General features: G+C 33.6%; 1 protein-coding gene across 1 annotated transcript in view; it reads left to right on the top strand.

Annotated features, from left to right (window-relative positions):
* SYCP1 (synaptonemal complex protein 1) overlaps window positions 1-1,875 on the top strand; it is a 94,166-nt gene extending 92,291 nt beyond the window's left edge. The window contains exons 31-32 of the mRNA XM_051996542.1: window positions 1,104-1,190; window positions 1,283-1,875. Of these exons, the coding sequence (XP_051852502.1) occupies window positions 1,104-1,190; window positions 1,283-1,426 (231 nt within the window). The 3' untranslated portion in view covers window positions 1,427-1,875. The remainder of the gene's footprint in view (window positions 1-1,103; window positions 1,191-1,282) is intronic.
* The last annotated feature ends 13,131 nt before the right edge of the window (window positions 1,876-15,006 follow it).

The raw sequence follows: 15,006 nt of genomic DNA, 5'->3' as shown, positions 1-15,006 counted from the left end.
CCTAGATGTATATAAGGAAAAACAAACTGTAGGTAATAGAGATTCCTATTTTCATGTGAAATCCTTTTTCAACATTCTGTTCTGCAAATGAAAATGCTAGTTTTATTCAGTGTTTGTTAAATTATAAACAATTTTAAAAGTGCTTTGTAAATCTTAAAATGCTGTCAGAGAAAAGAAAAAATAGGAAAGATTGAAAGATTAGCCTTAATTAGTAAAAAATAACTCTTCTCCTGGAAAGATTTAAATGAATTGATGTTGAATGAAGGAAATAGAACCAGAACATTGTATACAGTAATAAGATTATGTGATAATTAACTATGTTGTACTTGGCTCTTTTCAATGATGTGGTAATTCAAGATAATTCCAATAGATTTGGGATGGAAAGTGTCTTCCACATTCTATTGAGAGAAATATAGAGACTTAAAATGGATCAAAGCATTATATTTTCACTTTTTTCTTTCTCATGGTTTTTTCCCCTTTGTTCTGATTTTTATTGAACATCATGACAAATATGGAAATATATTTAAAAGAGTTGGACATATTTAACCTATATCAGATTTCTTGCTGTTTTGGGGAAGAGGATAGGAAAAAATATGGGAATGCAAAGTCTTACAAAAATGAATGTTGAAAACTATTTTTACATGTATTTGGAAAATAAAATACTATGAAAAAAAATTTTTTTAAAGATATAACTCTTCTTCTGTGACCCAAGGGAAAAAGGAGGGATTTGCTGTTATGTAGAAATTTTGACTAATGCAAGAAAGTAGCTTAGACACTTCATTTTGATGGCTTTAGCCTCATGTTATAATTTATTTCAATTTTAGAGGGACTACATCTCTAGAATTCAAATGTAAATAAATGGACAAATATTATACATACTTCAGTTTTATTTATGTTTTATAACCTTTCTAGAATATATTGAATAAAGTTCAGACTCTAAATATTGAAAAATATGAGATTAATTATTTGAGGATATTTAAACTAGATGATCTCCGAGGCAAATATATAATATGAATATATAATAGAGTTGTAATAACATAACAATATTATAGCACAAAAAAGAAAATATTTTTTAAAATTTGATTTTTTTTATTATCTTAAAGAGCATGGTTTCAGATGAAGACAAATTTCAAAAACTATACAAGAGTTATCCTCAAGCTTCTCATCAAAGTGTCACAACACCAAAGAAGGTAAAATTAAGAGTTTTAATTCAGAATTAAAATTTAAAAATTACACTTATTCATCAAACAGTAACATATTTGTGTTTCTATTTTTGTTGTAGAATCAGAGACCTTTATCTTTAACAACTCCAGGATCAGCACTGAAATTTGCAGCTATGAGAAAAATGAGAGAAGACGGTTGGGCTGCAGTTTCTAAAGTGGACAGGAAAAAAAAAATAAAGGAAGCAGAAAAGCTATTTACTTAAAATTTAGTTAAAAGGTAGAACTAGCTGGTTTAATAACATAAAATTTGTTACAGTAGATTTTGTTTTTTCTTTGGTAGTTCATGATTTTTTATTTAGGATGTCCTAAGTTTTGTAGAAATAGACAAAGCTTTAAATTGCTTTTGCATTTGTGTAAAAGACTTATTTAATTTTCCTCTGCCATATTTTAGGTTTAAATATAAATAATTGTATATTACTTGAAAAGTTATAACTGTATTCAATTCATTAAATACAGTTTTGCTATTGCTATTATTTTGATTCAGGTTGTTGTTGCCCAATTTTTTTTTTTTAGAAGACTATTGACTGAAATTTTCTGTTGATTTTTGTTTCAAACAGTATTTATTTTTAATTCTACTGTGAGAACGTTTTAACATAAATAGTTCTTATAGGCCCAGTGTAGTCAGTCAAGGCACATTACTACAAAGTTAGTTACTGAAATATTATTTTGTCATACAAAGAAATCTTTTACATAAATTACTTTACATGGATTTTTTAGGATTTCTATATGTTTATACAAAAAATTCATATAAATACTATTACATATGTATATAAAAATGATTCCTTCACAAAAATATCTCATGTAAATTTTATTTTTACATTTTTCTGAGAGAATTTTGTATGTATGCAAGGATTCTAAATTCTCTTCTTTCTATATACTATTTCACTTGATGATCTCATCAGTTCCCATGAATTCAATTATCATCTCTATGTTAAATGGTTTTCAAATCTTATCAAATTTCTATCCTGATCTCCAGCTCCTGTCTCCAACTGCTTATTAGATATCTAAAACAGGATATTTTTAAACACCAAAACTGAATTCATTATCTTTTTGAGGATACCTCTTACTATTTAGGGTACCATCATCATGCCAATACCCCAGACTCACAAAGTCATTATTAACTCCTTATTCTCACTCACCTCCCATATCCAATCTATTACTAAGACCCATCAGTTTTATTTTCATAATATCTTTCACATGTGCCCCCTTCCCTCCTTTCACACCGCACTTTGTTGTAGACTCTCAGTACCTAAAATTTGTATACTACAACAGTCTGTTGATTGGTTTCCCTACTTCCCTATCTTTCCCCACTCTAGCCCATTTTCCATTTAAGTATCAAAGATCTTCCTAAAAGGACATGTCTGACTATGTTGCCTTCCCAGTTCAATGTACTCTAATAATTGCTCCCTATCACCTCCAGGATTAAATATAAAGCCTTATACTTAGCATTCATAGCCCTCATAACCTGCTCCTTCCCTCCATCTTTCTAGTCTTCTGACACTTTATCCCCCCCCCTAGTATCTGAGTTCCACTGTATTGTCCTCTTTGTTTCCTGCATAAGAAACTCCATCTCCAGACTCTGGCCATTCCCATATTTGAAATGCTTTTCCTCCTCAGGTGTTCCTGGTTTGAAGTCACAGCTAAAATCCCATTTTCTACAAGGTAGTTTTCCTGATTCCCCCTTAATTCTAGTGCTTTCCTTTTGTGTATTATTTCTAATTTATCCTGTATACGGCTTGTTTACATAGTTGATTGCATATTTCTTGCATTAGATTGTGAGCTTCTGGAAAGCAAGGACTGTCTTACCTTTCTTTGAATTCCTGTCAGATAGTAGATAACTTAATAAATGTTTATTGACTGACACTGACTGGCTAATATTCTGGTTTCTTTTTGACCTTTTTCTTTTGGAAACTATTTTGTTCAATTTGAATTCATCAAATATATTTTGTTTATGTTTAGTTATGTCTGACTCTTCATAGCCCCATTTGTTTGTGTGGCAAAGATGCTGGAGTGGTTTGCCATTTCCTTCTCCAGCTCATTTTGTAGATGAGGAACTGAGGGAAACAGGGTTAAGTGACTTGCCCAGGATCATACTGCTAGTAAATGTGTGAAGCCAGATTTGAAGATAGGAAGAGGAGTGTTCCTGACTACAGAATTGGGTTCTCTATCCACTGTGCCACCTAACTGCCCTTTATCAAACATTAACTTCCTATTCTATACAAGACCAAGAGGCAGTGTGGTCAGACCATGGCAATCTGTGTCATAAAATTACATTCTGCCTATAAAATTTTTAACATAAATCATAAAACTATAAAATAATTATAATTTTTTATGCAGGATATTCTGTAAAAATATAAAAAAGTAATCTAGAAAGTCCCATGTTTACTATTATTTGTAAGGCTTTGTATTTATTTATTTTACAAATTTTGTCAAATATAATTAACAATTTTATACAGTAAATTGCAACTTGGAAAATTGTTTAACATGAAATATATAACATGTATCCAAATATATACATATATGGAACATGTGTGACAACATATTATATATAATACAAACCTAATATATAATACATATATAATTATGATTACATAAAGCAGATAAATGTATAAACTTTTTATTTGAACAAAAGTTTGCAATATTTGGCTCAAAACCAAACAGACACAATCTTAAATCTGGTTTTACATCATTGAGTTCTATCTTTTGATTTAAAACAAGAATAAAGTGAGAATTATTACTAACACAAATGAGAAATGGCATGAGAATTTTACAAGATAAATAGAAATTCATTGAAAAAAATTAGTCACTTAATTCACACACAGCTAGTTAAGAAATAAAAGTATTTTTCTATTGAATAAAGGCAAGTGCTTTATTAAATGATAAATGTATTAAAGTACAATTGTATATATTGTTTCATTTAAGAACTAATATGTAATACATATATATATGTATATATATATATACATAAACTAATCTTTGTAAAGAAATAATCTCTTCAACATTGAACCCAGTAACAGTAATTCTGTGAGGTGATCAAGTATGAATGACTTAGCTCTTCTCAGCAATATAATGATCCAAGCCAATTGCAAAGACTCATAATGGGAAATGCTATCCACGTGTAGAGAAAGCACCAATGGAAGGTCAAATGCACGTGGAAACATACTATTCTCCATCCCCTTTGTTTGTTTTCTTTTAACATGACTAATATGGAAATATCTTTTACACGATTTCAGGTATGTGACATCAAATTGCTTAACATTTTAGGGAAGGGCTGGAGAGAGAATGAAAATTTGGAGCTCAAAATTTTCTTTTAAAATGAATGTCAAAAATGGTTTTTATATGTAATTGGGAAAAAAATACTACTAAAAAATCTAGTCAAAAGTGATTTTCTTCTCTTCTACCATTGCCTACTCACAGAAACTCTTATTGAAAGACTGAACAATGTTGTCAAATGATTTATCAGAAAATAATCCAGATAGAATAATAAATAAATGGAAGAAAACTTTAAATTAGGGCAGCCAAGTGAAACTGTGGATACAGTGCCAGTTTTAGAGTGAGAAAAATGTGAGTTCAAATCTGGTCTCAGATACTTAATAGCTGTAATAGCTTAATAGCTGGGCCAGTCACTTAACCTTATTTACTTCAATTTCCTCACCTGTAAAATGAGCTGAAAAAGAAAATGGTGAACCATTCCACCTTTGCCAAGAAAACTCCGAATGCAGTCACAAAGAGACGCTACTAATCAAACAAGTTTATATTAGAAAACAATACTGCAGTAACAGGTAAGAATGTTTCCGCCGAATATTTATAATGGGCCATGATGATTTTCAAGATGGCTTGTAATGTGCATGCCCAGGAATCATGGTTTTCAAAAAGCACAAATATTTTAAACATCATGGTCACCTGATTACTTGGAAAATGAAATATAATTACAAGATAGTGGAGGAGAATGAGAGAGCTGCTTTAATGTGTGCAAGAGAGTATATACATTAATCTGATAATCTATTGGGAATTGGTTTGTGCTTGAATATCAAACATGTGAGGAATATTGGAAAAAACTTGATAATAGATTGTGAAACTAAGAACATGTTGCACTTAGATATAGAAGCAGTCAGTGATGTAATCACTGTAAAAAAATAATCAAAAATGTGCATATTCATGACAGTTTTGAAAAAAACTATAATGCTTCAAATAAGCACATGATTATTGTCATAGAGCAATATATACATAGATACATACATATATACTTATCTGGTAACATAATTGTTAAATTTCCCTAATGGTGTTTTAAGCAATAAATAATTGCCCAATTTTTGCACACATTGTGGATCATGTCATTAAACCCCAAATGGGCTCACAAACTACTAAATGGAAACTATCCTTCTAGAAACGCTTGCCTTTTTGGATTTTCATGACAATGGTCTGATTTTTTTCTTACTTGTCAAACTAATATTTAAAATCTTTTTCAAGTTTATCATCCATATCCTTTCCCTTTTCTCTCCCTATATCCTCTATCAGCTATTTCTTTGGCTTCCATGAATTAAAATATCTTCTCTATACAAACAACTCCAAAATCTATGGGCCCAGACTTTCTCTCTTTCATGTGCTCCAATTCCACATCTCTAATTTCCTCCATGTCTTCTCTATCTGGGTGTAACATAAACATCTCAAATTGATCATGTACCAAACAAAACTCATTATCTTTCTAAATCCAAGCCTCATTTTAATTTCTCTCTTTGTTGAACATTCTTTCACTCATTCAGATTTACTACCTTGAAATCTTTATCCTTAACTCTTCACAATCTCATTTACTTCACAAAACCATATCCATTGACAGATCTTTTTGATTTTAACTCTTTGATATCTCTTGCTTCTATCTTCTCTCTGCTTATAGGAATAAAGTAATTGATGAGCATTTAAGGACCTATTATCCAGGTGCTCTGCTCCATACTGGAGACACAGAGACAAAAATGAAACAGTCTCTCACCCAGAGAGAGGATTGTAGTGACTGAAGGTAGATTACAACATAGTATTTTTCATCTTTTTTTTGTTTGTTTGTTTGCTTGCCTTTTTTTTTTTTTTTCTCAATTTCCTTTTTGGTCTGATTTTTCTTGTGCAACATGATAATTATGGAAACATGTTTAACATATATTGGATTGCTTGCTGTCTAGGGGAGGGAGACTGGGGAAGGGAGGGAGAAAAATTTGGAACACAGGATTTTGCAGGGGCCTTAACTGTTATCCAATTGGGTGGGAGACTCACACACACACACACACACACACACACACACACACGGATAGAAGATAATTTTGGGGAAGGATACTAGTCACTATTGTTCAATTGTTTTTAGTCATGACACCGTTAAAAAAAAGTATGTTTTGACAAAGACACTGGAGTAATTTGTCATTTCCTTCTTCAGAGAATTAAGGTAAACAAAAGTAAAGTGACTTGCCCAGACAAATAGTAAGTGTGTCTGGGGCCAAGTTTTAACTCAGGCCTGCCTTACTCCAAGCCCAGCTTGCTATCTACTGCACCACCTAACTGCCTGCTGGAACCCAGTTTCTTTGAACCTTAGGGGTTCATAAAAGGCTAATGTTAGAAGGAAACAAGCCTAAGACAGAAATGTGGAGGGATGGCATTCTAGGTATGGAGGACAACCAATATAAATGGGAGATAGTGACAATATAAGGAGTCACAAGAAGTCTAGTATGATTAGAATGAGGGAAGAAGGATCATAATCTATAAAAAGGCTGGAATATAGGTTGGAGTTCAGTCATAAAAAGATTTACAAGCAAACAGTTTAGATTTGATCTTAAAGATTATGAATTTTGAGGACTTTTAAGTTGATTGAGAACTTTGCTTACCTAATGTAAATCTTTTAATTGGTTGATTAAATAGAGATTATCCAGACTTGACTCACATTTAACTCAGACACCAAACTGACTGGATTCAGAGAATGTGTTTTGATCAAAGTTATCAAGACAAAGTACCTGATCAGTTACTTTAAATGAGATGGGATGATTGAAGATTAATTAATTGATTCAGGTTTGATCCCCACCCTTATACTGCTACTTTACATTTAATTGTAAATTATATTGTTTCTTCCTAGTAAAATGTAAAATTCTTGAAGGCAGGAATTATTTTATTTTTATATGTGTATTCCCAGCTCCTAATTTGCTTCTGGTAAATAAAAGATAGTTAAAAAATGCTTGATGACTGACTGAAGGAGTTCTCACCACTAAGTTGGTGAGGCTCCATTCTCTTCTGACAATCTCAACTGAATGGTCTCTCATTTCTTTGCTGTGAGTCTTCCTGAAGTTGCTTTTTGCTACCATCTGCTGGTCTTTGGTTACTACACAGTTTCTGTCTTCCTTTGAAGTAGAGATGGCTTTTTTGCTTAAAGGCTAATTTTTTAATGATATAAACACCAGCCAGCTTTGCCCATCTAGTAAGATAAAGAAATAGTTGGAGTATCTTTAAGTTTGTATTTTGGACTACAATATTTATATGAATTAGGACCAGAATATTTTAATTCCTCTTGTATACCATATCTACCTCCTCAGCAAAATTGCAAAAGATTTGGAGCAAGTAGCAGCAAAGACTCTTACCCTACAAAATTTCCATCATGCTGTACATATTCTATGTGATTCACAAGGACAGGTATGAATGAAGAAGACTTGAAAAGGCTAATTACTTTTGTCCTCCCAACAATAATCAAAACCTCTGTGTTCTCAAGACATGAATTGAGCCAGAGTTTCCTATATGGAAAAACATTAAGACTGATTTGGATAGATAGATCATAAAAAAGCAAAGTTCTCACATAAAATAAGGCTTATAAGCTGAAGATATATGGTAGATATAAAATACATGTCAGTCAAATATTTATTTAGTGCTTCCTTTGTGTCAGGTATTATGATAAACACTGGCAATTTAAGTATAAAAAGAGTCCCTGCCTTCAACGAGTTTATAATGTAATGGGGGAGGACACCACAACACAAAATTGAAAAACTAGAAGTGAGGTACTTATTTGGTATTGGGGTATAATGGAGAAATTCAAAAGAGTGCAGTTGAGTGAGTTATAAAGAACAAAAGTTTAAATATAAAAGAGTTTGTATTTGATCCTAGAAGTAATAGGGGACATGGGAGTTTATTGGGTTGGTCAATAAAACGAGAACTGTGCTTTCAAAAAGATCTGTATTCTTCACAGTAATAAAGCATGAGAAAAGAAAACAGATCAATATTGTAGTTTTTTAAGTTTATATTTTAATTTCATATTGATTTATAAGTATTTAGTAAATTACACATTTACAGACAATGGATTGTGCAAAATTTGAATGACTACTTCAAGAAATTATTAATTTGCATCTATTAGGACCTAGCTATTATCCATTTTAAAGCTTATGTTATTTTATACTCAGAACTGTCATTCTTTCAGATGAATATAGTCAAAAATCATAATATTCAAAGAGATGGAATGGATATTTGTTGAATTTTGCACTAACGCATTCAAATCTACAAGATTCTGTTTAGTGAAATATAAGGGATATATGTAGAAAAAGATATAGAACATATTGGAAAATATTTTAATGCAATGGAATAACTTAAAATAATTGAAATACCTAGAAAAGATAAGTGGGGTATGTAGAAGAGAAAATGTTCAAAAATATTCTAATATCTAATTATTAATATTTGACATTAAGTGAATTTTGTAGGGGAGGGGGAATTAGGTGACACAGTAAATATAGTACCATGTCTGAAGTAATAAAGGCTCATCTTCCTAAATTCAAATCTGTCTTCAGACACTGACTAGCAGTACGACCTGAAGCAAGTCACTAAATCCTCAGTTTCCTCATCTGTAAAATGAACTGGAGAAGAAAATGGCAAGCCACTCCAGTATTTTTGCTAAGAAAACTTAATGGACTCATGGCAAGTCAGACGTGACTGAAAAAATGAACAGCAGAAGCAGTGAATTTTTAGGTCAATGCTTCAAATAAAAAAAACATTCTATAAATATTTATTTTTATAATTTAAAAAACAGAAATGAAACTCAAATCTACCTTTAAAAAATAGAGTAAATATTACAATATTGCTTTTGAGATTTAATTAATAGATAATAGATTTATTCATTTCAAATAAAACCTTTTTCACCCAAGAAGATAACAGAATGAGTCACAAAAAGATGTATGTGAGAGGAATTTATTTAAATTAATTTTATTCTATATTGATATGGCTTTGCTTTTTGAATTGTGCATTATCAGCACTTAAAAATTATTATTCTGAATGCTATTTAGGAAAGTATTAGAAATTTTGAATTCTATTTATTTGAGGTGGGCTTAGAGGACATGCTATCTTGGCTGCTAAGTGATTTACTGCTGGGCTGAGTGAAGTAGCTGTTGGGTTACCATTCAGGGCTTGATCCTCACCAGAATAAGACTTTGTGGCTAACAGCAGATTCTATTAACAATTTTGGCTGTTGGAGTTTTTTATAACTCTACTGACTTTTCAAAGCCCAATAAAGCATAATCTAGCATCTTCAGTATCATTCACCTAAAATTAGAAAAGAATAAACCCAAGAAACAGAAGAAATAGTGGGCCTATATATCTACAAATACATGGGGGCTGGGTGAGGAAATGATAGCTGCTGCTATTGCTACCCCTTCTCCCACCCAGAGGCTCATAGCACTTCTTGCTTTGTCCACTAGAAAAACACACACACACACACAGAATCAAAGGAAGGGCAGATACATTGCAAACTCAATTCTGGCTCCACAATTAGCTGTTTGGGCTCTGAAACTAGTTAGAAAGTTCTTCAAAATATAGCACCAGACCCTCTGTCACTCATGGGCAGAAGAAGGCTCACAAAATCTCAGTGTATTGAATAATATATCTGGCTTATATATCTATCTAGAAAGGGGAAATCCCCACATGACCTAAGATGGGCACCCTAATGGACTAGTCTCCTATTATATCATTATTCACTATTATGTTGCAGCCTACTTAATGCTCTGTACCTGTTCATTGTCTTCTGAGTGATTTTAATTTTAATTTTTTTAGATATCATAGCATCCGAAAATTGTAGATATAAAGCATACTGGTAGATTGTTGTTGTTGTTGTTGTTTTTTTTTTAAATAGGGGTAATTGGAGGAATTCCTGCCTAGAAGGCTGCTTGAATCAGAGACAGGATATGCTTCTCATGCAATCTATTTCAGAAAAATCTTCAAGTTTTTATCAGACAAAATGATGATTTAAAAAATCTAATGAGAAACTACAGTGAATGACATCTTTCACTCTAGAATGCACCAAAAAATTAAGTCATTTAGAAGCCTGGAAGCAAAAAGAAAAGGAGGCCTTTACAGCAAGGCAGACTACTAGGTTAACCAGAGAAGAACAATGAGACAGAAAGAAGGGAGGGCTCCTTGAAAAAGTTCCAATATGGGTAGGAAGGTACTGGATGGGGCTTATCATACTAAGCTGAGTAGAAATCTACAAGGAAAAAAAAAATGCATCTTTAATGATAGAGAGGACTTCCTTCCAAGCATTTCTAATGAGAAGACCACAATAAAATAGGAGCTTTGAAATACAAATCCAAAAGGTAAATGTATTTGAGTAATTTGGGAGGGATTGTATAATGTAGTGCTAATATAGAAGAAAACAAACACGTGTCTCTTCATATAGCAGCTATGCCCAAAACAACAACAAAAAAGGTCATTAAAATATTTTTTAACATGTAGAGGATACTATGGCCTGGGTCACTTATGTGCAGAGTTGTGACTACATCTTTCAATGTATTTGTACCTGCTGCTTTGTCACTTGCCTGTTGCCACAGGATTTTGAGGTAGGGGAAAGTGGTAAAATGGTACAGATGTATTCGATTCATGCATAAATTGAATTTAAGTGGGACATGGTTTCATGAAGTCTTCAAGCTCCTTCTTTCTTCTGGAATCATCAGAATCATAGCAAGACAAAAGGCAGGCAGGTGGTTGAAGACCTGGGATGTAATGGCTGACCTTGGCATCTTCAGTGTCTGACCAAGCTCTAAGTACCCCGCAACACCTGTTTCACCTGCCTTTGTGACTGTTGGGACAAATTGTTCTCGCCCACTATTCCACCAGTGAAGTCTCCACATGCTTGGGGCTGATTCCCCTTAATTCATGAATGGGTTTGAGGACCCTCAGTTACTCTCAACCTCCTGTAGCCCCTCTGCTCAGATGATTTCACTATGTAACAGTTTCTTGGAACCACAGGTGGAAATTGGGTGGCAGGTGAATAGACACCGACAGGGGATGAACAGCCCTGAAAAATGCTGGGTAAGCCCTCACCCCAGAGGTATTACTCTTCTCCGAATATTTGTATACCCCAGATAGATAGATGCAAAGTATAAATCTAAGACAAAAAGGGGGTGATTTCTTAACTTTGCCTTTCTTCTTCTCATCTGATATTGTGTCAAGATAATTTGAATCTATCATCTCTGGAAGAAAAAAAGGTGGGGAAGGTTGGTTCTTGATACACAGAAATAAATGGCTTATTAGAAATTTATTATTAGAAACAAACTTTTTCCTCTCCCTGTACTAGAAGCATCTAGATCCTGGAAGTAAGTAGGAATGGATAGTAGATACTAAATGTAAATGTTTCCTGCTTTCTTATTCAGCTCGCTAGTCTTTTAAAGATCTATACATAATAGAATATTATTAATTTTGACAAATTTCTTTTTTAAGCCCTTCTTCCAATAAGACTCTACTCACGTCAGGCTCTTTTCTCTCTCTTTCTCTCTTGTTCTTCATTTTCAGATTATGACCCACAGCTGACCTGCTGACAGAATTCTTAATGTCCTACAGTCTCAGAACTCTTAATTGTATTGAATTGATGTAACCTGAATTATGAATAATATATTTTTAACCTTTATATTAACCAAAGCAACTTGCTCATTGACATCATTCATTTACATCTGCATGAAGTCAGTTACTTTATTAGTGCTACATAGTTAATATTATGAATAAAAGTCTTAGAATAGGATGTGTATGTGTGTGTATACATACACATATACATATATGTATGTATATCTATGTATGTATTTGTAACATATATAATAAAATACGAAATTTTCAAACTAACAGGCAATGCTAAGGATAAAAAATTAAAATAGGCAAAAAAGAAAATAGGAACCTTACAATATAATCGGACCAATACAATAGTGAAATAGCATCAAGGCTGTGTCACCAAATTTAGATTTTTTTAACTTATTAGACTATAAGGCCTTTGTGAAGCTATGCTTTAAAAACAAACTTTCAGTCAGTTAGGTTCTGTGTAATTTAACTAATGACTCGGTCAAAGAAATTGAAAAATAGATCTTTGAAGTCTGAAAATCCTCCCCAAATTGATATAAAATCCAAAGGATATCCTCTTTTAATGTTCCATGTCAGCTTGGAGAAAAGGGATCCTGAAGGACACTTGCTATCTGATCCTATATCCTGGCAAATCTTCCGACTAGAAAGAATTCAGGGACCAGACTGAATGTGGAGTGGATGTTTGTCCTCCCAGCCTACCTAATGGAGGGACTTTTCATCATAAGGGTAGCCACCATTAAGGCCAGGATCTGCATTGATGGATGCAGATATCTTGGTATATCTGTGGTGGATTAAGAATCCAAGGATCTAGATTCCAATCCTATGCCTGCACTTAACCCCTAAAGAGAAATGATTATCAATAACCAATATCTTGGGGGAAATTCAGGAGTTTTCTCTTTCCAAATCCCTGATTTAAAAAAGTTTAGTCTTTTGAATTAATTTGAATTAATGATAATGAGATTTTCTTGTTCAGACTCCACTCAACTTTTCCAGGAATTTAATTTAAAGTGGGAAAGCCCATTGTCCTCTACTCAAGCTTAGATGGAGATAAATCCTTTTGTCTAGATAGCCTGAGGCTGGGAGTGGTCTGAGAGTCGGTGATATGATGTCACTGGCAATCCCTCATCGAATACCTACTTTTAATAGGGTCTGTAAACTGTGATTCCTGTTGCCATGATGGTCTTTGGTCTAAGAGAGATGGCTAAATGGTCAGCCTTTTATTAATAACCTGCTGTCCTTATTAATAAAATTACTAAATTATTGAGAAATTATGTTCCTTAAATCTTTTTTTAACCATCACACTTTTCTGCTTTAATTTCCTTGTGAGGAAAATGAAGTGGTCAGGATGGGTGAACTCTGAGATCTCTTCTTTAATTCAATTGATTAAAGAATTATTAAGTGCCTATTCTGGCTCTATGATCATTGTTAAGTCACTCACTAGTCCCAAGCTACTCTTTAATGTTCCTAGAATCTATAAGTCTGTGAAATTGATGCACTCAGAAATTAAGTGATTTGGCCAAGGTCACAGAAGTAAAAATCCTAAGTTATTGGAAATATGAATTTCCAATTTTCATGAGTGGAAATAGGTTCCATATCTTGAGTTAACCTCATTGATAACAGCTATTAGGACTATTACATAAGGAAAGGACTAGTCTTGTTCTGCTTGGCCCCTGAAGGCAGAAGTTGGAAAGTTGCAGTCTCTGAGAGTCTGATTTTAGCTCAATAGAAGAAAAATTGCTTGGTACTTAGAGCATTTAGAGTTGTCAAAAAATGAAATAAGCTACTGATGTGGTTAGGGAACCAAGTGATGAGGTCATTCCTGGTCAGGGAACCAAATGATGTGGTTAGTGACAGTGCAGAGAGTTGTGGGAACCCCTCTTTGGTCGGGTCAGGTCCTATGTGAAAGAATTCATGAAACTGAAATATTAGACTGGCAAAAGGAAATTTATTGGCACTGAAAAGTCAGCTTTTGCTAGGAGACTGACTTCTTCAGTGGCAAGGTCCTGACAGAGAAATAAAGGTCCTAGCAGAGAAATCCTGGCAGAGAGATAAAGAGAGGTTAATGCTGAGAAGAGAATGTCTTCACAGTGGGCAGGGGTCCTGGCAGGCAGCTATGCCAAAGAGAGGTCCCTTGGCAAGACATGGTCCTGTGTTAGGCCTCTGCAAAGAAATGAGCCCCAAATTTCTCTTTAAATAGGAAATCTGAGACTGAAGTTTCAATTAACTGAAATTACTTCAATGTTATCACTGCCCCCAGGCCTAGATTTCCAATTGAATGAGACCACTTAAGCTCAAGCTAAGTAGGAGTGGTCCTGGACTAATTTTCAGCTCAATAGAGGGTGCAGTTACTCAATAGAAGTATCAGGGACAGATCTCCAGCTAAATGAGATCACTTGAGTTTGAACTAAGTAGGGAGTGGTCCTGGGCCAATCTTAATGAAACCACTTACCTGCCCCACGGGTGGGTCCCTGTCAGCAGAGTTTCAGGGACCACCCCAAAAGTCAAGGACAGTTTCAGGGTTCCCCCATCACTACCTTGGAAGATTGTAAATTCATAATCACTGAAGTTCTTCTAGGGCATCTTGGGATTCTGCAGCCCATCTATCATTCATTAGAGACCATCTAGTCTATACTTGAATAAAGATTTTTCAATACTGTATTCCCATCAAATGGTCACTTTGCCTTTGAAGAACTTACTCCTCTACATATAAAGGGATCTCTCAACCATTATCTTATTCCACAAATAATATAACCATCAGTGAATCCCTGCCCTATCCCAGGTCAACTGCTTGGGAATAAAATAGTTCCATCTCTTCAGTTCTTTTGTTAAGCTATTCTTCCGACTACAAAAGAGACCTCTCCCTTGAGGTGGGGTAGGGGAAGAATGTGTGACTTCAACTTTCTTCTTGGATTTGGTAATTCAGCTAGTTCAGAATCAA

Source organism: Antechinus flavipes, chromosome 4 (genome assembly GCF_016432865.1).
Source record: "Antechinus flavipes isolate AdamAnt ecotype Samford, QLD, Australia chromosome 4, AdamAnt_v2, whole genome shotgun sequence".
In the NCBI taxonomy this organism is placed as follows: Eukaryota; Metazoa; Chordata; class Mammalia; order Dasyuromorphia; family Dasyuridae; genus Antechinus; species Antechinus flavipes.
Note: the sequence above shows the minus strand (reverse complement) of the source record. Positions and strands in the feature narration are given on the sequence as shown.